The sequence below is a fragment of the Canis lupus genome, chromosome 19 (assembly GCF_011100685.1).
Source record: "Canis lupus familiaris isolate Mischka breed German Shepherd chromosome 19, alternate assembly UU_Cfam_GSD_1.0, whole genome shotgun sequence".
NCBI lineage: Eukaryota > Metazoa > Chordata > Mammalia > Carnivora > Canidae > Canis > Canis lupus.
This window is the reverse complement of record NC_049240.1, coordinates 23,771,979-23,795,683: the sequence shown is the minus strand read 5'-3', so window position 1 is coordinate 23,795,683 and position 23,705 is coordinate 23,771,979. Positions and strand designations below refer to the sequence as shown.

General features: G+C 37.5%; 1 protein-coding gene across 3 annotated transcripts in view; it reads left to right on the top strand.

Moving 5' to 3' along the window:
- Positions 1 to 23,369, top strand: part of UGGT1 (UDP-glucose glycoprotein glucosyltransferase 1) — a 123,814-nt gene extending 100,445 nt beyond the window's left edge. For 2 of the 3 annotated variants that reach the window (XM_038564809.1, XM_038564808.1), the window contains 10 exons: positions 1,715 to 1,799; positions 3,245 to 3,333; positions 4,098 to 4,202; positions 5,375 to 5,459; positions 6,583 to 6,765; positions 8,529 to 8,689; positions 9,708 to 9,822; positions 16,080 to 16,196; positions 16,677 to 16,845; positions 18,905 to 23,369. In XM_038564809.1, the coding sequence (XP_038420737.1) occupies positions 1,715 to 1,799; positions 3,245 to 3,333; positions 4,098 to 4,202; positions 5,375 to 5,459; positions 6,583 to 6,765; positions 8,529 to 8,689; positions 9,708 to 9,822; positions 16,080 to 16,196; positions 16,677 to 16,845; positions 18,905 to 18,930 (1,135 nt within the window). In that variant the 3' untranslated portion in view covers positions 18,931 to 23,369. Of the gene's footprint in view, positions 1 to 1,714; positions 1,800 to 3,244; positions 3,334 to 4,097; positions 4,203 to 5,374; positions 5,460 to 6,582; positions 6,766 to 8,528; positions 8,690 to 9,707; positions 9,823 to 16,079; positions 16,197 to 16,676; positions 16,846 to 18,904 lie in introns of those variants that run through there. The other variant, XR_005374019.1, reaches the window with a different exon arrangement.
- Positions 23,370 to 23,705: the final 336 nt, after the last annotated feature.

The window sequence follows — 23,705 nt, the reverse complement described above, 5'->3', positions numbered from 1 at the left end:
AATCAGCTTGAATTGAGTACTACACTGACAGCTAGGGAATAAGGATTTAATTTATGTATGATGAAACAGTGCTATTCTAGAAAATTGAGTATAGAAGAACTGTCAGGGTATGATAGGGCAATAACTGGTGTTAAATACTAGGAAGTATAGTCAAATTTCACTCTTTAGTCTTTCCTTTGTGCTAATAGCATCTTTGAATCAGATCATTTTCTCACTGCAATGAAAACCATAGGCAGATGAAAAATCGAGTCATTTCAAGAAAGGAAAGAAAAAATGAATAACAGATTTTTCTACCTAGACAGTGTATTTCTGGACCCTGGGTGAATTGCAGATACACAATAAGTATAAGCTTTGGCCATGAAATCTGTAGTACTGGCACTGGCTTTCCCAGGCTGTGGGAGTATGGAAGTATGTCAGAGCATTTCGTTGGTTAAGGGTTTTTGCCTTGAGATTTGCTCTGACTGCCTATTAGTTTAAAAAAATTATACTGCCTTTTAAAAGGTATAATCTAAATTCTGCTTAACACAATTTAATTTTAAGCTATGTGAAGAGAGTTCATGTCTATTTTTAGGAAGTGATTCCCATTACAGTGTATTTAAAATATTCTCTTGTGTCATCTTACTTCTATAGGATCTTTAGAGCAGTGTGGATTTTTGAACCTGTATTATAATAACAGATTCATTGTAAATACCAGGTTTTCTTCCAAATAATGTTTTCCAAATATTGTTTTGTAGAATTTAATCCCATCGTTAGAAGTTTTACTTGTTCTTCTTCTAAACTTTGTCCCTTTGTTTTCCTGGCTACTCTTTGCCTTCCCTAGCAGTGGGGAGTCCTCCTTTCTTCCTACTGTCTAGGGCTCTCTTTATCTTGGATATTCTCAGACTCTGGAGTATTTAATGTTCCCCCATTAGGAGTATTTCATGTTCCCCCATTAGAAACTTACCTTGCCTGAGAACTCTGCTCTCTGCTGGATTACAGTGAATGAATACAGTGAGTTCATATTTTGTTGTGGCTTTCTGCACTTAACACCTTGAAAATTGGTGCTTGGAAATTTTAGGCATTGCAGTTGATTGGGGATATCTTGTTTTTAATTATAAATATTTCTTCCTCTGCCGAAGCTCTGCCTGCAAATAGAGCTTATTATAGTTCTTTCTCCAGAACATGGGCACCAGATTGAGTACAGGGCCTACAGTTGGCTGGTTGTGTGCCTCTAGGCAAAAGGATAGAGTAGATAGATGCCTGTACAGAACTCTGAAGTAGAGTCATGCTTTATTTGTCCATGAAGGAGTAGAGTAATATGTTTCTAGTGATGGTTAAGAGTGGCTCATGCCCCTGGGCACTCCTTTATTGCTGGTACTGAGCTTGGCTCAGACTTTGTGAATATAGGCCTTGATTAAGTGCTCATCATGAGCTTGCCAGCACTGGCAGCTTTTCACTCTGTGAAAGGTAATTTAAAGAGGAGACTCAAGAAGGAGGTTTGGGTTGTGACTGATTAGAATGCTCAATGTTTGAAGGATAGAGATTCTGACAAAGTGCTTCTGTGTAGCTTGAAGGGGCTTCCTACAGGTTGTGAGGAAATAATTTGTTCTGGAAAACTCCTTTATGATAAAGATGATGGACAAATATGGCAGATTGATGTCAGACCACTTACTGCATTTTGAGAATTGTAATTTGTAATGTCTGTCTTACTCTTTCCCTTTCTTTTCTTTCTAAGCCATGATGGCACAGATTCTCCTCCTGATGCTGATGAAGTTGTTGTTGTCCTCAACAACTTCAAGAGCAAAATTATTAAAGTGAAGGTGAGTTTGGTAATGCTAAGGCAGCCACTCTTTTATAGTGGGTAAAGGTGGCGATATTCTGGCATTCAATAGCTCTTACCTAGAAATAGATGGATGTGTTAACTGATAATGCTATCACCATGGTCATCGTTTTACAATATATATGCATATCAAATCATCACATTGTACACCTTCAATTTATATAATATTGTTTGTCAATTTTATGCCAGTAAAGCTGATGGGGGAAAAATCCAGCTTAAAACTTTAATTCACCTTTGGAGTTTTATAGTGTTTATAGGAATGCCCTTTTTTTTTTTTTTTTTTTCCCCTGAGAGAGAGCATATGCAGGGTAGGGTGGTGGGGATGGGGAGAGGGAGAGAGAGAGAGAGAATCCTAAGTAGGCCCCATGCCCAGTGTGGAGACCAATGTGAGGCTCAATCTCACAATCCTGAGATCATGATCTGAGCCAAAATCAAGAGTCAGACACTTAGCCAGCTGAGCCACCCAGGTGCTCCAGAATACTTCTTTAAATGTAAAATGTCTTGGGCAGCCCCGGTGACGCAGCGGTTTAGCGCCGCCTGCAGCCCGGGGTGTGATCCTGGAGACCCAGGATCGAGTCCCACATCGGGCTCCCTGCATGGAGCCTGCTTCTCCCTCTGCCTGTGTCTCTGCCTCTCTCTTTGCTCTCTCTGAATGAATAAATAAATAAATCTTTTAAAAAAAATAAAAATTAAAAAAAATAAATGTAAAATGTCTTTTGTAAATATACATTTGTGGCTTTCTTCAACTGAGAGATGGCACCTTTTGGGAAATCTCAGTGAGAAATATCAGTCTCATTTTACATAAAGTGTTTTCCTAGATATGATTTTGCTTACATAGCCATAGTTCACATTATTGTTCATGACTGTTCTCAAAAAATTGAGAAGAAAATTTCAATGACAGTAATAAGTGGTAGCCCTCTTTCATTTCTTTTCACTTAGAATTTTGAAGTTCTTAGTGCCTTAAATTCAAGTAAAAGGTATTATGGAATAAATAATCATTATACACAGTAAAATGTAAGGCAGACCATACACGGTGGAGCAGAAAACTGGTCTCTGCTGGTGAGAAGATTGAACCTGTCTTTATCCTGGTAAATCCTGAAAACAGGATTTGTTTGTGACATGAAGTGACTTCTTCCTGACCATGCTAATGCCAACTGCACTCTTCCTCTGCAGCCAGCTGTCAGCTTGGTGAATGAGGCTTCTAATTTTGCTCAGATTCTGTTTCCTACACAGTAGAATTTGAGGTTCTGTGACCATTTTTCAGAGTAAAAACAAATTAAAAGAGGTTGCTGTCTCGTCACCTGAGGCTTTGGTATGATATGTTGAAGATGGTTCTGTTGAATTCATCTGTACTCCAGGTGGGTTGTCTGCTTGTGGGAGAATTCATTCCCTGTTGTTGATGGCACTCCTCGCATATGGTTGCAGGTTCAGAAAAAGGCAGACATGGTGAATGAAGACTTGCTGAGTGATGGAACTATTGAGAATGAATCTGGATTTTGGGACTCCTTCAAATGGTAAATTGGCATCATTTAATGAAGTAAGATAAAGTAAGATTTTTTAAGGAAAGACTGAGATATGACACCATCCCTCCCTTCTTTTGAGTATAAGATCCCATCTGAGAAGAAATGTGTGGGAAATATCAGAAAGGGAGACAACATAAAGACTCCTAGCTCTGGGAAACGAACCAGGGGTGGTGGAAGGGGAGGAGGGCGGGGGGTGGGGGTGAACGGGTGACGGGCACTGGGGGGGGCACTTGATGGGATGAGCACTGGGTGTTATTCTGTATGTTGGTAAATTGAACACCAATAAAAAAAAAATTTATTATTAAAAAAAAAAAAAGAATCCCATCTGGGCCTTTCAGCGTCTACACTCTGCCACCAAATCTTCTGCTTCTCTTTAGAGTAGATGTGTGTTTTCCACTGACAAAGTGAAGGAGGCTAATGTCCCCTTGTGGGGAAGTTACTTCCTCCTGCCTCTCGTTGCGTTGTGCCTGTCCTTCCATTGAGCAGATCACATTCTGTGGAATCGCCTGTGTTCAGTCTGTCCCTGAAGCTACGTGGTAGCCTGCAGGCAGCATCCATCTCTTTACCCTGTGGTGGCTTCGTTGCCTTATGCCCTCTCCGGGTGCCAGCAGATGCTTCACTGGCTCCTCCTGCACCCCCACCCCCCCAGGGAAGGAACTGGAATGGAAAACACCATCTCTGTAGCTCTTCTCTTAAAGGGCTATGTTTCTGTACTAGCATTTCAAGTGTTCTTGTTTTTACCTTTATTATTATAGGGGCTTTACAGGAGGACAGAAGACTGAGGAAGTGAAACAAGATAAAGATGACATAATTAATATTTTCTCTGTGGCATCTGGTCATCTCTATGAGAGATTTCTTCGGTTAGTCATGTTGATTATTTCAGTATATACCAATGAGTTTGTCACAATATTCTTATTTAGAGAATGTTTTATGGGATTCTGTCTGTTAACGTTTCTGTGTATCTGAAGCACTCTGAAGATTGTGAATATATCATTGTATTGTTTTGATCTGGTAGTCTCATAAAGTCTGGCTGTATCATAAATGCATCTTTGTGGATATTACAAGACTATAAACGTTTAATACCACTATGCACACATTATAAATAATTGGCCCCCAAGCATTGCTTAAGCCAGAAATTAGGAGGTTAACACAGAGAGTAGAAGTAGAATAGGGCCTCCAAAGATGCAGAACACCTTTGTTTTATAGACCTATTCAGAGGGTAAAGGGAGGCCTGAGGTCACCCAGCTAGAGCCACAGGGAAGTCACAGCCTTGGGCTGGTTGATGCAGTGGTGGCCAGGGGAAGGCTTGGCTGTGAATATGCTCCTTTACTTGAGGGAGTTTCCTAATGCTAGGGTTCACTTTACTTTTAACTTTCTGTGACAAATCTACTATGGAAAAGAATTAAACTATCATGTTAATCAGATTCAGCCCTCCTATTTCCAAGAAATAACTGACCTAAAATAGTTATGTCAAGTGTTAGTAATAATTTAATTAAGTTCCTTGACTCAGTTTGTTTTTGTCTGTTTTCAAAGTAGGAAATCATGACGCTGTTGCCATTTGCCCAGCCACACAGAGCTGCTGCCATTTGCCACCCCCGTCCTCTCCCTGTTCTCTTTCCTGGCGGGGTCTCTAATAGAGGCTGTGGGGGGCATGCAGCCACACAGAGCTGCTGTGACCTTACAGGTTTTCTTTTCAGAGTCCTGTAGTGAGTTTACCACAAACTTTGTTACTTATTTGTACCATAATTAAGACAGCAGTTCATGAAGCAAGTATATTTAAAGAATGTAACATGATTAAAACATTTGTCTTTATCAGATATATTTTTATGGGTGAGAAATACTCTTTCTTTTCCATCCATTGATAACCTTATAATAGCTGCAGTTTTCCATTTTCCATTAGTAAAGGTCTCTCTTTGCCATCAGTCTGCTCTGCCATGGAGAACACTTAATGGTTTCATGATTAACTCTACTTGATTTTGTTGACATTAAAAAGCATTGAAAGGTTATTATTACATTTGCTTTTGTTTGACAGTATAATGATGCTATCAGTACTGAAGAATACTAAGACTCCTGTGAAATTCTGGTTCTTGAAGAATTATTTGTCTCCCACATTTAAGGTTTGTTTCTCAGGGGGAAGGAGAAGATTCTTGTTAAGGAGATATGAATGGAATAATATACTTTTTACTGCTTCTATGTTATTTGTATGATTAAAAAATTTTCCTTTTGATTAGGTTTCCTTAATTCAGTTGCATATATTTTTAAAATTATTTATCTTAAGTGATCTCTGCATCTAAAGTGGGGCTCGAACTGGTGATCCTAAGGTCAAGAGTCACACACACTTCCGACTAAGCCAGTCAGGCACCCCCAGTTGCATATTTCTGTGTTCATTGCAGACTGGATTATTTTGGAGGAATAGTTGTTATGATACCAAGCACAAAATTCTGACCTTTTTGAAGCTTGGATAACATTGGAGGAGAATCTTTTGTGTTGATGAAATAACATTCTCTTCCTCTGAGCACATACATTATAAAGCACAATTAAGAAAGCATAGTGCTGGTTTCCAGTGAGGAGGATGATTCATTCTATCATGAGCAATTAACTACCCAGTGGTCTCTGGAAGTAATGTTCCCTATGTGCAAAATGAAAACAAGACTTTGAAAAGTTTTCTGCTTTATTTATATTAGTTAGTATTTGTTATCTAAATTGATTTATATATATCTTTTGGTTGTTATTGTTCTATAGAATTTGCTGAACAACTTTTAATGTATTCAGCAGTATCTTTCCTAGATAGGCAATTCACTTCTGATCCTCTGAAGGTACTTACATTTAGGATCTGAAAGACTTAACATAAATTTGTTCAGAATATTTGGATTGGCCATGTTATTTCCTGGGTTAGGCATAGGTATGAGAAAGGCTTTAAATCAATCCCAAACAATGTTTTACTGAAATCATGTTTTGACAGTTTTTTCCCATAAAACACACATATAAACACAAAAGCCCTTCATTGAAAGATTTGTCATTTCATGTAATCAGAAGTCATAAAGAAATGGGGGTTTGGCACATTATTCTGTATTCTTTTATGTAGTCGTAGGTAAGTCAGGGTCAGATTTCTGTATTAGACTGCTCTTATGGTAAATGTGTTTTACTTGTACCATAATCATGATGACTGATTTACATTATACAGTTGATTTTCTTCATCAAAATAAATGGTGGTTTGTTGTTTCCTATGTCCAAAAATAGGAGTTCATACCTTATATGGCAAATGAATACAATTTCCAATATGAACTTGTTCAGTACAAATGGCCCCGGTGGCTTCATCAACAGACTGAGAAACAGCGCATCATCTGGGGTTATAAGATCCTCTTCCTGGATGTGCTCTTCCCACTAGTTGTTGACAAATTCCTGTTTGTGGATGCTGATCAGGTAAGCTCTCTTACAAGCCAGATTTAAACAGCTTGCATTAAGGGCATTAGACTTCCTTTTCATTTTTTAAATGATTTTTTCTTTGTTTAAGATTTTATTTATTTACAAGAGACACAGAAAGAGAGAGGCAGAGACACAGGCAGAGGGAGAGGCAGGCTCCCTCTGGGGAGCCTGATGTGGGACTTGATCCCAGGACCCCAGGACCACGACCTGAGCCAAAGGCAGAGGCTCAACCCCTGAGCCACGCAGGTGCCCCTGTTTTTCTAGTTACAGAAAAATACATGCTTATGATACATTATTTTAGGATATATGGAAAGTGACACCCAAATGTGATCACCTTTAAAGTTTGCATTTGATCTATCTCCTTTTCATCTTTTTTTTAATGCCTCTTTTGCACAGTTGTGATTACATCATGTATGCAGTTTTGTTTCTTACTTTAACTAAAAACTAAACTAAAACTAAAAACTGGAAGATTGAGGTTTAACAGTGCTTGCAATTATCTCCAATTTTTTACCCAAAAGCTAGGAGTTGTTGACATGGTTAAGAGAGGGGAAGCTCTAGTTGATAGATGCTTGGCCTTGATAATTTGGAAGTCTTCAGCTATTCTTCCCCGTGTCAAGATTTGACCTAAAAGGAACACACTTTGGTTTTAAAACATACAAACTCAAAAAGTGTGATTATAGTTCTCCTTCACAGACTTCCCCCTTACCCTGATCTGGCTGAAATCTGAGGTAATCATCTGAATGGAAGTGATATATAATATGTGTAAAAACCATATGGCCAGAAACTTCATCTACCTCTTTGGAATTACTTGCCTCATCTGGCTCATAGTATCACAACTGGCTAGACCTGAAGCATGCTTTCTGGATTCTGATATAAGCACACTTACTCTTTATTGAGTACTTGATATGTGCCAGACATCTTTCCACATTTGTCCATAAATTGATTAATGTAATCCTGTGGGGTCTCCATTTTACAGATGAGGAAACTCAGTCATAGAGAGGCTAAGTAGTGTAAATTTGTTTTATTTCTGTCTTTTTGAATACTTAGAATACTGTGTGCCAGGCACCAGACAAAATATCTTACATGTTAGTGATGGCAGTCAGCTAATCAGTATAAGAATCTGGGTTTAGACTGAGTCTACCCATAGACCCTGTGCTATTAACCTCAGAGCTACCCTCTGTAATGTCTCAGTGAGGTAGTCTGTATTTTTTTTTTTAAAGATTTTATTTATTTATTCATGAGAGACACAGGGAGAGAGAGGCAGAGACACAGGCAGAGGGAGAAGCAGGCTCCACGCAGGGAGCCCGATGCAGGACTCGATCCCGGGACTCCAGGATCACACCCTGGGCCAAAGGCAGGCGCTAAACCGCTGAGCCACCCAGGGATCCTGGTAGTCTGTATTTTAAAGAAACTGCTGTCTTTATGGCTGTTTAACAAATGACTTGTGGGGCATCTACATGTCTCAGTTTGTTAAGTGTCTGACTCTTGATTTTGGCTCAGGTAATGCTCTCATGGTCCTGAGATGGAGCCCTGTGTTGGTCTCTGTGCTGGGTGGGAAGCCTGTTGAAGAGTCTCTCTCTTCCTTTCCCTCGCCCTTTGTATCTCTCTCTCTTGCTTTCTCTGTTTCTCTCTCTCCCTTTGCCCTTTACCCTTACCCCTTTTCTCTCTCTTACCTTCTCCCTCTCCTTTTCTTCCTCTAAAACACTCAAAACAAAACAAAACAAAACAACCCAAATGACTTGGGATCTTCTTTTCTCCAGATTGTACGAACAGATCTGAAAGAGTTAAGAGATTTCAACTTGGATGGTGCTCCTTATGGCTATACTCCCTTCTGTGATAGCCGGAAAGAAATGGATGGCTACAGGTTCTGGAAATCAGGGTACTGGGCCAGTCATTTGGCTGGGCGAAAGTATCATATCAGGTATTGAAAAAGCTATATTCCTAAAGCTATTTGATTTTCTTTTCTTAAAAAATTTATTTTGCATATTAGAAATTGTGAGTAGGTAATAAATTAATATGGTTCAGAAATAAAAATTATAAAAAATATGTCATGAAAAAGAATCTTCCCAGTCCTGTCTTCTAGTCAGTTCCCACTTCTATAACAGATAACCTCTTCTATTAATTTATATATATCCTCCCAGAACTTAGTTCTTACATAAACAACTAGACTTCTTTTTTACACAAAATAATACCATCATATTTACAGTTTTGTGCCTTGTTTTATTTAATATCTCTATTAAATCTTATGTCAGTGAGTTGAGAGAGACCTTCCTTTACATCTACATATTATTCCAGTAGATAGATGTTTTTTTATGATCTTTTGCTGTGACATATGTTGTTGCAGTGAATAATTAGGTACATCACTTAGTATATTTCAGACATATCTGTAGGACAGAATCCTAGAAGTAGAACTGCTAGAACGGACTGTGTAATGTTACATTATCTGCTCTGGGCTGGATGTGGTTTGGAAGATCTGGAAGGTCAGGGGATGTGTAGGTAGTAGCATTTACAGAGATATTTATCTCTGAGGTTTGGTGATTTATCCTTAGTTATGTTCTTGGTCCAGAAGATCCATAACACTGTGGGGATTTTTTCCTGCAACATTTAAGACATCAGGGTATCTTTGATGATTAGCTTTTATTACTTTATTTGCTGACATTTCATAGAAGTTGTCTTTTGTCAGAGATTTAAGGCAGCTAAGTAAGGAAGATAGTTGAATAAGGAGGAGTGACAAAGTGAGCTTGTGATGGCAGAATATGGATTTTGCAATAATTTCCTGAGCATCTTTGAAGAGGCACGTACTGACCCTGAGCTGTACCATGAGGCCATAGTTCACTTTTCAAAGAGAGGCCAGGATGTTTACCTGGTGACTGTTATTTAGTGAGGTTACTTTTGGTGTCACAATCCATGGTTATAACAAGTAGTTCTTCTCTATCCAGTGCACTGTATGTCGTGGATCTGAAGAAGTTTAGGAAAATAGCTGCTGGTGACAGACTCAGGGGACAGTACCAAGGTCTGAGTCAGGATCCTAACAGCCTCTCAAATCTTGATCAAGTAAGTGGCTATTTTTTTGGTTAACACTTTCAGTGATGGGTATGCAGTATTGTGTCAGGAATTATTTTCCTCTCTGTTCTCTCCTCTGTTAGGACAGTGTTTTGTTTCTTCGTGGAAAGGAATTGTGCAGTGTGTGCGTGTGTGACATTTTTATCTCTCCTGAAAAATGTCATAGTCATAGATGTCATAGATGTTGGTTTGGAAGGGAGATAGAAGGATGATGCAGCCTCTTCAAACCATTACCATATTTTTAAATTTTGTACCCACGGTAATCTGATAAATTTGTTTCTCTGCCTGCTAGGAGCAATTTGTTTCTCTTTAGGAGCTATTTAGCAAGGATTCACTGTATCTAGTCTCACAATTTCAATTTCCCTTTTTTCTATGTCAAAAACCATGGGTTTTCTTAAGTTTAGCCAAATCAGTGTATTAGCTAAATATTTTTCAGAAGTGAGTTTATAGTTTGTTTTAGATACCTAGTTTCACATATTTTGTTTTGCATAAGTCTGCTTTAAACATGTTAAAGCCTTTATTGTGATATATAGCATCTATGAAAGAAAGCATACAAAACAAAAATATACCAATATGTACATATTCACATGCATTAATTTCTTTGTGGAAATGCCTATATGCCACCATCCAGTTCAAGAAATAGAACATTGCAAAACAAGAAAAAAAAAAAGAAAAAAGAAAAGAAAATAGAACATTGCTAGCATCCCAGCAGCCACCCTTCTTCTCTAACAAAGGTGTCCAGCATCCTGACTTTTGTGGTAATCACCTCAATGCTTTATTTCTAAATTACTGCTTTAACATGTATCCTTAAATACTATAGATTGGTTTTGAATGGTTTTTTCCTCCCTACCTCAGTATCTTAAAATATGTACTCTTCTGAGCTAATTTCTTTTGTTCAACATTATGTCTGTACAATCCATCCATTTTGTTGTGTGTAGTGGTACATTGCTTTGTTTATCCAACATTTGGGTTGTTTTCCATTTTTTGTCTTCCATGGATAATGCTGCTGTGATCATTCATGCAACTGTCTTGATGCACATGTACATTTCAGTTGTGTGTACAGCAACACATGGAATTACCAAGTCATCAGATTAGTGTATTTTTCTTTATTAGATGATCCTAAACAGTTTTCCAGAGTAGTTGTAATTTATGCTCCCACTAGCCATGTAAGAATTCCTATTGCTCATGTTTTGACCAGTATTTATTGTCAGTCTGTTAATTTGGTATATGTGAATCATTATCCTATGTGACTTTCATTTGGAGAGTTTTTTATGTTTATATTTAATATAATCATTAGTGAAGTAGAATTTACATCTGCCATTTAAATTTCCTTGTTACCTTTGCTATGTATTTTTGAGTTATTTTCTCAGTGGTTGTCTTGACTATCATTAACACCTTTAACTTATGACAGTTTTTAAAGATTTTATTTATTTATTCATGATAGACACAGAGAGAGAGAGAGAGAGAGAGAGAGAGAGAGAGAGAGACGCAGAGACACAGGCAGAGGGAGAAGCAGGCTACATGCAGGGAGCCCGATGCAGGACTTGATCCTGGGTCTCCAGGATCACACCCCAGGCTGAAGGCGGTGCTAAACCGCTGGGCCACCGGGGCTGTCCACTTATGATAATTTAGTTTGAGTTACTAACTACTTAATTTCAGTAGTATTCAAAAACTTTGTTCCTAAATAGCTGTGTTCCCTCCTCCCCATACTTTTATTATCATACAATTTGTATGTTTATACATCATATGCTCACCAACACAGATTTATAATTATTACTGTTTGGAATTGTTTTTAAACTGGGGGGGGGGAGGAACTCTTCATAAGAAGTACATTGATATTATCTTTTATATTTACCTACATACCTTTACTGCTGCTTTTTATTTTTTCACGTGGATTTGAACTACTGTCTAGTGCCCTTCCGTTTCAGCCAGAAGACTCCCTATAATCTGTCTGATAGGATAGCCCTGGAGCTACAAACTCTTGAAGAATGTATAATTTTCTCCTTCATTGTTTTTTGATGAATAATTTTGCTAGATATAAAATTCTTGCCTGACAGCTTTTTTTTCCTCCCTTCTCATGTTTTTCTTTGAATCTATTGTTCCACAAATTCTTGGCCTCCGTATTTTGTGATGAGAAGTTAGCATTAATCTTGAGAATCCCTTACCTGACAAGTCACTATCTCTAGTCTTTTCTTTTGATGGTTTAATTATGATATAGCTAGGTTGGATCTCTTTTGAATTTATCCTGCTTGAAATTCATTGAGCTTGTGTAGATTAAGATTTTTCACCAAATTGGGAACATTCTGTTTCTTTTTTTTTTTTTTTTTTTTTTTTTTTTTTTAAATCTTTTATTTATTTTTTTAATTTTTTTTTTTTTTAAATTTATTTATGATAGTCACAGAGAGAGAGAGAGAGAGGCAGAGACACAGGCAGAGGGAGAAGCAGGCTCCATGCACCGGGAGCCCGACGTGGGATTCGATCCCGGGTCTCCAGGATCGCGCCCTGGGCCAAAGGCAGGCGCCAAACCGCTGCGCCACCCAGGGATCCCACATTCTGTTTCTTTAAGTATTATTTCTACCTCTTTCTCTCTCCTCTTGGGACTGCCATTGTGTGTGTTCATGTATTTATTTGATGGTTTTCCACAGTTCTCTGAGGCTCTGTTTAGTTTTCTTCATTCTTCTCTCTGCTTCTGGATAATCTCAAGACTGAATAATCTCAATTGATTTATCTTCAGTTGACTGATTATTTTTTATGCTGCTCAAATCTGTGGTTAAACCCATCTAGCGAATTTTCATTTAAATTATTGTGTTTTTCAACAGTGTATTTCCTGTTTGGTTCTTTTGTATAATTTGTATCTCTTTATTATCTAATTTTTGAAACATCATTCTCATATTTTCCTTTAGTTCTATTAGACATGGTTTCTTTTGTCCTGTTTGAACATATTTAAGATACCTGATAAAGTCCTTGTGTTCTAAATCCAATGTCTAGGCCACCAAAAGTATAGTTTCTATTGATTGTTTTTTACCCCTGTATATGGGTTTTATATATTTGGTATTTTGTAAGTCTCTTCATTTTTGTTGAAAACCGAACATTTCAAGTAATATAGTGTGGCAGCTCTGGAAATCAGACTTTCCCCTTCCCCCAGAGTTTGTTGCTGCTTATTGTAGTAGTAGTTGTTTTTGGAGTTCTAAACCATTTCTGTGAAGACTGCATTTTTGGTTTGCTTGATTAGCTTAGTAGTCAGCTAAAATTGAACGGAGATTTCCTTAAGTGTTCAGAACCACTAAGATTTGCATTCTTTGCCATCAGTCTCTGGGTGTATGTTGGAACATGTGCTCAACAGTCTGCTTTTGTTTCTATTTGTTACTGGTGTCTAGAATTGCAGTTGATTTTTGTTCATTGTTGTATTCAGCTACCCTGCTAATCTTATATACTTTTGTCTTTTCTATATATATAAGTGTATCATCTACAGATAATGGCTGTTTTACTTTTTCTTTTCCAATCTTATGTTACAAAAACTTTTTTTTTTCTCGCTTTCACTATTTATTGGGACTTCTATAATGTTGAATAGAAATGTTGATAGTGGGCATTCTTGACTCAAAATGATGAAAGCATTCAGCATTTCACCACTAAGTATAATGTTTGTTGTAGATGTTTTATAGATACCCATTATTCACATTGAGGAAGTTCTTTTTAGTGTTGGTTTGCTACTTTAAAAAAAAAATCTTTTGTGTTAAATTTTGTTTTTGACATCTGCGATATGCTTTTCTCTTTTATTATAAATAGAGTTAATTTTATACCTAAATATAATTTCTGAATTATATAATCAAACTTGATCATGATTTATAATTTTTTATATAGCCCTGGATTCTGGGGGTAAGTATTTATTTAAGAATTTTGCATTTATGTTTTTATGTGACATTGGCTTATAATATCTCTATCAGATTTTGGTATTGAGACTTAATGAAATGAGTTGGATTTTGTTTTTGTTTTTGTTTTCATTTACCTGTAATTGGTTTGTATAAGGTTGGCCTTATTTCTTTCTTAAATGCTTGGTCGAATTCACTAGTGAAGCCTCTAATTTCTTTGTGTTTAAATTATGATTCCAGTTTCTTTAATAGTTATGGGACTGTTGACATTTTCTGTTATTTCTTTTATCACTGTTTTTGTTAAGTGGTTTCTAAATTTCCTTAACATATTGTCATGAAATTGCTTTTACTATCCTTTCATTTTAAAAAACAATATAATTTATATATAGTGAAATGCTCAGATTTTAAGTGCACTGTGTAATTAATTTTCTGATGATACACATCAGAAAATGTATATCCAGAGCCAGAATGCTTCCGTTACTCCAGTTATCATTTTAAAGTCCATAGCATCTATACTAGTGTCTTCTCTTTCTCTTTTAAAAATTCCTGACATTGTTTATTGTGCTTTTTTTTCCTTTATCACCTCGCCAAGAATTAAAGAAGCATCTTTTAATGTGTTCCATCCTATGTTTCTTTTCTATTTCACTGATTGTTCTTTATTGTTCTTACCTCTTTCTTTTATTTAATTTGATTTTTTTCCCTAATTTCTTGAGATAGGTGTTTAGTTCATAACTTTTAGTCTTTTCTAATATATACATTTGAAAGGATCAGATGCTACCTCAGCAAAACTTGGTTGCATTCCACATGTTTTATAGGTAGTAGTTTCCTTGACATTTGGTCATTTTAGAATTGCTTACATGGTTACTCTGCATTCTTTCCTGCATTTCTGGGCTTTCATATAGGATCATTTTCCTTCTGCCTAAAGAATATCATTTTATTTTCCTTAATGTAAGTTTACTAGTAACAATTTTTTTCTTTTTCTTTTTGTCTGTTAGTGTCTATTGTACTTGCATTATTAGGTATAATTCATGTAACATAAAATTTCCCATTTTAATAATTTTTAACTATACAGTTTAGTGGCATTAAGTACATTCACACTGTTACAGCTAACCATCTCCAGAGCTTTTTATCATCTCATCCTGAAACTCTGTAAACATTAAAGAATAACTCTCCCTTCTTTCCTTCCCCCAGCCCCTGGCAACCTCTATTCTATTTTGTATCTGTATGAATTTGCCTATTCTAGATACTTTCAGAATCATACAGTATTTTTCCTTTTTGTGCCTAGCTTATTTGCTTATTTCACTTTGTATACTATTTTCTTTTTTTTTTTTTTTTTTTTTTTTTTTTTTTGTATACTATTTTCAAGTTTGTCTTTTTTCTTTCTCTTTCTTTCTTTCTTTCTTTCTTTCTTTCTTTCTTTCTTTCATTTATGAATGAATGAATGAATGAATGAAAGACAGAGAGAGAGAGAGAGAGAGAGAGTCAGATACACAAGCAGAGGGAGAAGCAGGCTCTATGTCTATGCAGGAAGCCTGATGTGGGACTCCATCCCGGGACTCCGGGATCATGCCGTGAGCCGAAGGCAGATGCTCAACTGTTGAGTCACCCAGACGTCCCTATTTTCAAGTTTCATCCATGTCATAGCATCAGAATTTCCTTCTCGTTATGATGGAAGAATATTCCATTTTATATATTTTATATATATATATATATATATATATCCCATATTTTGTATATCTGTTCATCTGTTGATGGATATTTGGCTTATTTTCAGCTTTTTGCTATTGTGAATAATGCTTTTGTAAACATTGGCATACAAGTATATGTTTGAGTCCCTGCTTCAATTCTTTTTTGTATATACCCAGAAGTGGAATTTCTGGATCATATTGGTTGTTTGTTACAAGACCATGGAACACTGAGAACAAAGCTTCAAGGCATATAGTTGACTCAAAAACATGTGAGCTTCGTCCACTTGGGATCAAGCCCCAGGTGACAAGGTGGATTCAGAGCTTCCTTTATGCAAAACTGTGAAGTATAAAACCACGCTCTATGCTTAGTTAACTTTCAAGAGGCAGTAGTACCTTTTCTTAGAATTGTCCTCATGGAGGGAAGTCTAGGTGCAGGTTATTTGTGAATTTTAAGCTAAAATTTTTCAGGTGCTTATCATAGGTAGTTTGAGTCCTCTAAACTTTGTGGTTTTAAAAAACATCACAAATATTTTAGCTTCTCTAAGGTTTTTAGTAGACCCTTTCAGTTCTAAAAATTTGTGATTGGTATGTGATATGTAATGAGCAACTATCATCACTAATTTGCTATTCATTGATTTAAATTTCTCCCAGAACTTTAGATTGTTGTTTTATTTTCTTTTTTACCAAACAGGATTTGCCCAATAACATGATCCATCAGGTGCCAATTAAATCACTCCCTCAAGAATGGCTTTGGTGTGAAACGTGGTGTGATGATGCCTCTAAGAAAAGGGCAAAAACGATAGATTTGGTAAGCTCTCTGTGGTTCTTTTCTGCGTCCTAGTCCAATGTGATTTACAACTAGATCATTATTAACACACAGAGAGAGTCTTACTTAGTGTTCTCTGTGGTTGTACAGTTGGGGGACTGCAGCTTGTCTTACAGTAACATACATAGATTTCTGCTGCTTGCAGCAGGCAGCCAAGTCCTCTAGTGTCTGATGGGGCTGTTTTCACTAAAATCAGCAAAGTTACTACTTTTCTTATGGATTATCTCTGTGCCTTGTGATTTTACTACAAGAATTTTCTTTTCCTGCTTTCCTGTCACTTCCCACAACTTTGTAGAAGCTTTATGTGACCATGTTGCTTCTGCTCATCTGTCATTTGATTCCTCAGTGTTATTCTTTTTTGTTCAGTTGGGATTTATAACCCAGGAACAGACATACCTTTGAATTCTGGATAATGTGCCCTGTCTTTACCTTGGTTGAAGTATACGATTTGGTTTTTCACAGTGTAATAATCCAATGACCAAAGAGCCCAAGCTGGAAGCAGCTGTTCGAATTGTCCCAGAGTGGCAGGATTACGACCAGGAGATCAAGCAGCTACAGACCCGTTTCCAGAGGGAGAAAGAGACAGGAGTGCTGGACAAGGAGAAGACAACACAAGAGTCACGCTGGGAAGGTAGGTCCAACCTTCAGCCCTAGAGAAGTACTTATTTACGTTCCTGATTTGTGTTTATTGCAAAAACAGAATAATGAATAAAAGGAATCTCAGCACTTCTGTCCTGACGTCAACCAGTATATATTTTTATTTTCCTTTTTTCAATTGGCCTTCTAAATGGTATGTATTACCATTGTAATACATCGATTGTATTAATACAATCACTGTCCTCTTTTCTTTGCCTATTTATTTATTTATTTATTTATTTATTTATTTATTTATTTATGTTTTTGAGAAAAGGTGCTTTTTTTGACTTGGTTTTGTTTTAAAAGATTTTATTTATTTATGAAAGATACAGAGAGAGAGAGGCAGAGACATACGCAGAGGCAGAAGCAGGCTCCCCATGGAGAACCTGTTGTGGAACTCAATCCTGGGGCCCAGGATCACACCCTGAGCCAAAGGCAGATGCACAACCACTGAGCCACCCGGGCATCTCAAGAAAAGGTGCTTTAATTGAGATTATTGTTAGGTAGGCCTATGAGTTTTGTGATACATAAGACAAGCAGGGAGTCTTCTGGTGTGTTGTTGGCCTGTTTAGGCATAAGGTTCTAGGTCCTTCCCTCTATCTGACAAGCCCAGTGTTATTTTGGGGATCTCTTGTCATATTCCTTGGCTTTTTATTAAATCTCTCCAGGCACTAGTAAATACATTTAGGATCAAGACAAAGTACATATTGATGTGAAAAAAAATATTATTTCAAAGAAGCATATTAGGGTGGAGGATAGAGTGTTTTTATTTAATTTAGGCTAAGAATAGGGGGACTAAATGTTCATGTAATATTTTCCCTATGCTATATACATCTCAAATGGTATGCAGTTGACAAAAATCATTAGAATACAAAAGTGACCTTTTGTAAACTATTAATAAGCTGAGATCTGGATTTTAAACATTTATTCAGCTCAAAACTAATTCTAAAAGAGCAATTACAGAACATGGATCTTGAGTGATTCACCCAACCATCCTGAAGACTGTACCATGATGTTAAGTATCACGGCCGAGAGGCTGGATATTCAGCATAAAAATAATTAAAATTCAATAGTGAAACCTAAAGGATTTCTGTCGATGCATAGATAAAGAATGTAGACAAACTGTTCAAATAAGAGAAGAACACAGTAAGTGAAGTTGAAGAAACAGTAATCACATTAAAGGAATCTGTCATTAAAATATATACTCCATTGAAAAAATATGTATATTGTTTCTGATAATGCCCTTTGTTGCGGAGATGGTGAAGAAACTCCTCTGGGTCTACCTTGCTGGAGCTTTGTATATTAGAACAGCCCTTATTAAAAAGCAATAATAAGGTACCTGGGTGGCTCAGTTGGTGAAGTGTCTGACTCTTGATTTTGGCTCAGGGTTGTGAGATCGAGCCCAGTGTCAGGCTCTGTGCTGGGTATGGAGTCTGCTTAAGATTCTCTCCCTCTCTCTCTGTGAGCTCCCCTCTTGCCCTCTATTAAAAAAAGGAGGGAGATAATAAATTGGCTGTCAGAAACCATTAACATGTTTATTCCCTTGATAGTTCCTTTCTTGAGAATTTACCTTAAAGAAATAAGTCCACACAAGAAAAAAGTCATATACATGGAGAAATATATTATTTATAAACCAAAAGCATTAAAAACAGTTTAAACATCCAAGAGCTGCACTTTATAAAGTATATGAGCTGCACTTTTACTTAGGAAAATGTTTACATGTTAAGTGAAGAAAGAAGAATCCTGACTAAAAATATGCGCGTTTTTACCAGAAGTAAATATTGTATTTGTGAAAACAGTTCTGCTGGAGTAGGAGTATGCAGGTAGTGTCAGTGTTTTTAAAAACAAAAAGATCAAAAAAAAAAAAAAAAGATCTTTATTTCTTTTTCAAAATATAATACACCAAACCAGAGCTCCTAAAAATTTTAAAAGAGAGATAAAATGGAGGTGGGGCTGTAATTAATAGGTTATAATACCAGAAAAGAAATCCAGTCTGTATTTTTGTAACTTAAAGATTGAACCATTTTATTTTCAATTGTCCTCTTTTTCCATAGGACCTCAGAAACGAGAAGAGTTATGATCTTCATTCACAAGCGGATAGGAAATTACACCATTTGAAAAACACTTTTTATATTAAATGCTAGTTTTTTTCTGATCTGTCTCTACAACTGCTGATAAACTGGCTGGGCAGGTGTGCCACACCTTTTGATTCTGACCATTTGATTTTGACTTCTGCATACCAGTGGGCTCTGGATTTTTAGAGTTAAACCTCTATTGGATTTGTACCTCATAGGAAGACAAGTGACTGATCTTTTGAGACTCTGTAAAGAGCAGTCTTCTGACCAGAAGGGAAAATGGCAAAGGCAACTGGAAGAAAATGAGTCCTGTGGTGACCACACCCAAGAGCACACACATGCTGCACCACCACAGGAAGCCAACCAGCCAGAGCAGCCATGTTCTTCCTTACCTCAGTTTACTGGCAGTGGAGCTCAGTCTGCAGCCTGCACTGTGGTGGCAGAAGCTTCTGTGTGGCAGAAGCTTTGTGCAAGGTCCACACACCTTGAGGTTTATGCCAGTGTGCTCCTGTGTCCTTTTGTTCTCTTCTCCAGCATTAAGTTCATTGTCTAATTGAAACCCAACCAACAATCATGTGTCTTTGGAGTTGGCTCGGGACAGATTAATTTGGGGACAGGATGGGGTGGGTTGGGGTGAAGGTGGGGAACATAGCAGAAGTAGGAAGACTCTGGGGTGTCTGAGGGGAAATGAGGAAAACAGAAATTGACTATTCTCTTTTATAAACCATCAGTACCATGTGACTAATTTGAAATGAAAACATGATTCTTAATCCCCACCCAACCCCAGTAAACTTTTTAGATAATTGTTTTGTAAACAATTTTTGTATTTGTGAAGGTCTGCTTTTTCTTCCCACTTTCTAAAAAAAAAAAAAGAAAAAAAAGTCTGTTATGGATTTCCTTACTGGATACAGCCATAGCGAGCCCCTCTGGTGATCCATCTCGCAGGGCTCGGGGCTCCCTCAGAAAGGTCATTGCATCATTCATCCCTCTGCTTCCTGGGGAAGGGATTGTCTCTTTCAGACCCAGGCAAAGCTGGCTTGACTTCTCTGTGAGGAAATCCCAGAGCTGAGAACAGGAGAGATGTTGAACAGGAGAGATGTTAATTTGTTTCTCTACACTGTTCTATATTCCTTTTAGTTGAGCCTGTGGGTTGCCTTTGGTTTGCTGAAATTGCCGGTATGCCACCTCTTCTGATTGCACAAAATCACACCTTGAAGGTGTGTTGGCCCTTTAGTCCCTGCCTTTAGTGTCTTTGCTTTAGCAACCCAGAACAGTCCTTCTGGAGAAGCCTCTCCTGGTAAGTAGACAGTGTGGGGAGGCACCCACAAGAGAGTCTTCTGGTGTGGTGTTGGGCTGCATGGGTGTGAGGCTCTGGGTTCCTTCCCTCCATCTGCCCAGGCTGCAGAGTACAGCAAGCAGCAAGAGTACTCCCATGGGACTGCACTTTCTTCCAGGGCAAACTGGTGTTGTCTCCAGTATTTTGCCTGCTTTTTAAAAATATGAGGAGGGGCTGCAAATGGATAGGAGAATCCTCACTCTTCTAAGCCAGGGAACATTGATTTGCAGTCTTTTTTTAAAAATCAAGTCTTGTGACAACTACCAAGGAATTTTTTCCATATACACATAAGCAAAAGTTAGCTTAGGAGTCTCTCAGCCTGAAGGAGCTTTTCAGTTTGCTTTTATAATTACATTAAAAATTGGGACGAGGGGAGCTCAAAAGATTTTTCTGTAAATTGATCCAAGACTGAAAGATACCTCAGAATCATTGCTGTTGACAAAGGCTGTAGCTTGAGTTCCCCCTGCCCTGCTGCTCACCTGGTCAGAATAGCTAAAGGGATAGAATCAGAGCAAAAAATATTTGTTCAGCTTCGTCTTCAATTTAATTAAGCCTTCAGAGAGGCTTCTGCTCCCGCAGCTTTAGTCTATAATCGTGAACAGAGTTGTGCATTTTCTGAGTTTATTTTCTGGGAGACTGAGCAGGAAATACTAGTCACTGGAGTATGCTTTTTAAATGGTGGTTCCCATGGGACATGGACATTTCTTCATGTCTTTCCACCAGGTCTCGTGTGCATATTCCATGTGAGGAAAGTACAGTGTGAAATCTGTTGTCTGTAGTATGTGTGTCCTCACTGCCCTTATTCATCACCACCCTAAACGGAAGTTTTACCAGTAGCTGAATCTATATATGTAAGATCCAGCTTACTTCTGAAATAGTCGAGGGCCTGCCTTCCTTCTCTTGGTTCATGTGTCATCAGCATCTTTCAGGATGAACCTCTGATGCCCTAGAAAGTGATAATACCACTAAAATTTGGTCTTGGTCAGCTTTGTCTATTGTCTTTACTGTGTGAAAACAAATTGTGACTGAAAAGATTTTTTTTTCAAGAGGCAAGAGCGGATGGCAATGAAACACACAAGCTTCTGGAAACTTCACAGTGCATTATTTTTAACCATCATTTATTTATATGTAATGGAATTTTTTCTCTTATCATGCCATAATGGGAAATTTTCTTTCTGAATCAGTGCCAGAGTGCTGTAAAATAATGTTACATGTCAGAGTGACACGCAGCAGTGTGTTTTTATGTTCTATGAGTAGTGGTATTTGATTGAGATCAAACCCATGCACACAGCCTGCTGCTGGAGCTGTGGGGGCATGCCTATGTTTATTTTAAAATTGTACTCAATCCTTACACATTGAGAATGATGACACATTAGTTTTCCCTAAGGCCGATAAAGTGTAGAATCTCAAAATGTGGCATTTCAAATGGAAACGTACAGATGTTTGCCTACCTACTACATGCATATGCCTCATGATACGCCTGTGTGTTGTATGAACTCAGCTCGTGGGAGAGCAAAGATTATCAAATCATTTCCAGGAATAGAGCTTAATGAACTCTCCTTTCCTCAAGTCCTCATATAATGGACTGTGTTGAGGCTTCACTTGAATGAAAAGCTTTTGTCTGGTTGCAGGGACTCAGTCCTCGGATAAAGAGTTGAAAGCTAGAGGTGGCATTACAGTTTTCAGAAGAGACTGGCCCAGGTAATAGGAAGGGAATCCATTTCCTTTAGCTGGGAGTTACACTTGAAGGATGCCATAATTTGGAACAAGTCAGACACCACCCTCCTAGCAATGAGTAAAATGATTCCCCTTACCCACATTTCCCCTAGGAGTAAATGTAGGTACTTAAGAGCAGTCCTTTTCTAAAATTGCCATGAATGATTGAAAGAAATAATTCAACTCAAGAGTTATAAGGAAATTTCTAGTGCATTTTTCTGAATATAGTGTTAGTGCTATGGCATCAGATTTCATGGAAATGGAAATGTTTAGGTAAAGTCACCTAATGGAAACTGTTTGTTGGCAACAACAAATGGAAGGTGCATTGTGTGCAAATTTATTTAAATATCGATTCCATTGTGTAATTTTAATAATTTTTAAATATTTGATTTTATGGAAATACTTTTGTGGGATGATAAGAGTTAAATATAGCTATCATGTCTAGTTTGGTGGGATAACATTTTTTACCTAAATTCATGTTTTCCCTGCCTTGATGTAGTGGTGGAAGGTCTCAATCATGACTTTGGTAATTAATTACCTGATTGAACTCGAGCTAATGAGACTTTGTTAGCTCAGGTTGTAATCGATATTTCAAACTATCTGGAGGATACCAGTTTTCTCTTTCATTTGGTATTTGATCTCTTGGTCTAATACAGAAACAACACTTCCAGGTAACAGTGTGTCAGGGCATGGAGTAGTGGATCTCTCCTTTCAGGGTGCCATTGGGTGCTGACAAGTTTATAAGAAGAAACTAAAAATCAGCTTCATGCAGCTGCATGCTCCCCAAAAGTAGTGCATTTAGGTTGTTTTTTATTGTTGTTTGTTTTTTGTTTTTTAGTGCATTAAGTTTAAACTCACTGATAATGATTTTGCAAGCAAGAGGCTATCTCCTGAGTCTTAAATTACCTAGCAACGCAGAGGGCAAATGTGGAGATTTAAGAGGAAACAAGTTAGGGTATGAGTTAAGGCCTTTACCCATCTGTAACTTATGCATTGCCTTACTTGTCACCATTTAGATTTCCAGAGAAGTGGCATAATTCCTCTTCAAAATAAAAGTAGAAAAATCTAAGGTTAACAATCTGAGAGAAAGATGATCAAGTACCATTTTATCCTTGGTAATAACAAGGTAAACAGAAAAATGAAAAATGTTAGAATTTTTAAAGAACAGTATGTATTAGAAAACCTTCTTTATAACTGTTTTGTTTTACTGTAATCTATTCCATCAAATGCAACATTGGTCCAGGTGCTGCCCCTTGCTTGGGAAGAAGCGCTGAGGCTCTAAATGTCTGCAGAGCCCTCTGCACCTGAAGTGAACTGAGAATGAATTTCCTGGTACTGTAATGAAAATAAGGTCTGCTCAACACAATAAACTTTTCCTTGTCTTCTTCAAAACGTTCTGGTCAGTCATTCAGCTATTATGTTTAGGAAGAACTGAATTATCAGAATTTAAGGTTCCAACCTTTCATCTGACAGAAGAAGCAGGGCTGGACAGGAAGGAGACCTTTATCGGAATGTCTCCTCTGGTGTTGGAGCTAGGTGTACTTGTTTCCAATTCTCTGAATTCTCACAGTAGCATCCGTACCTCTTCAAGGTCACTAGCCTTGGGGAACTGCCGTAGGTGGGATCTTGTAGGCAAGTTGCCCTGGGAAGGCTAACCATAACGAGAAGGCATAGTTTGAACATTTTGCACACTCTCTGAACTACTCTGGGGCTAGACTTAAAGATCTG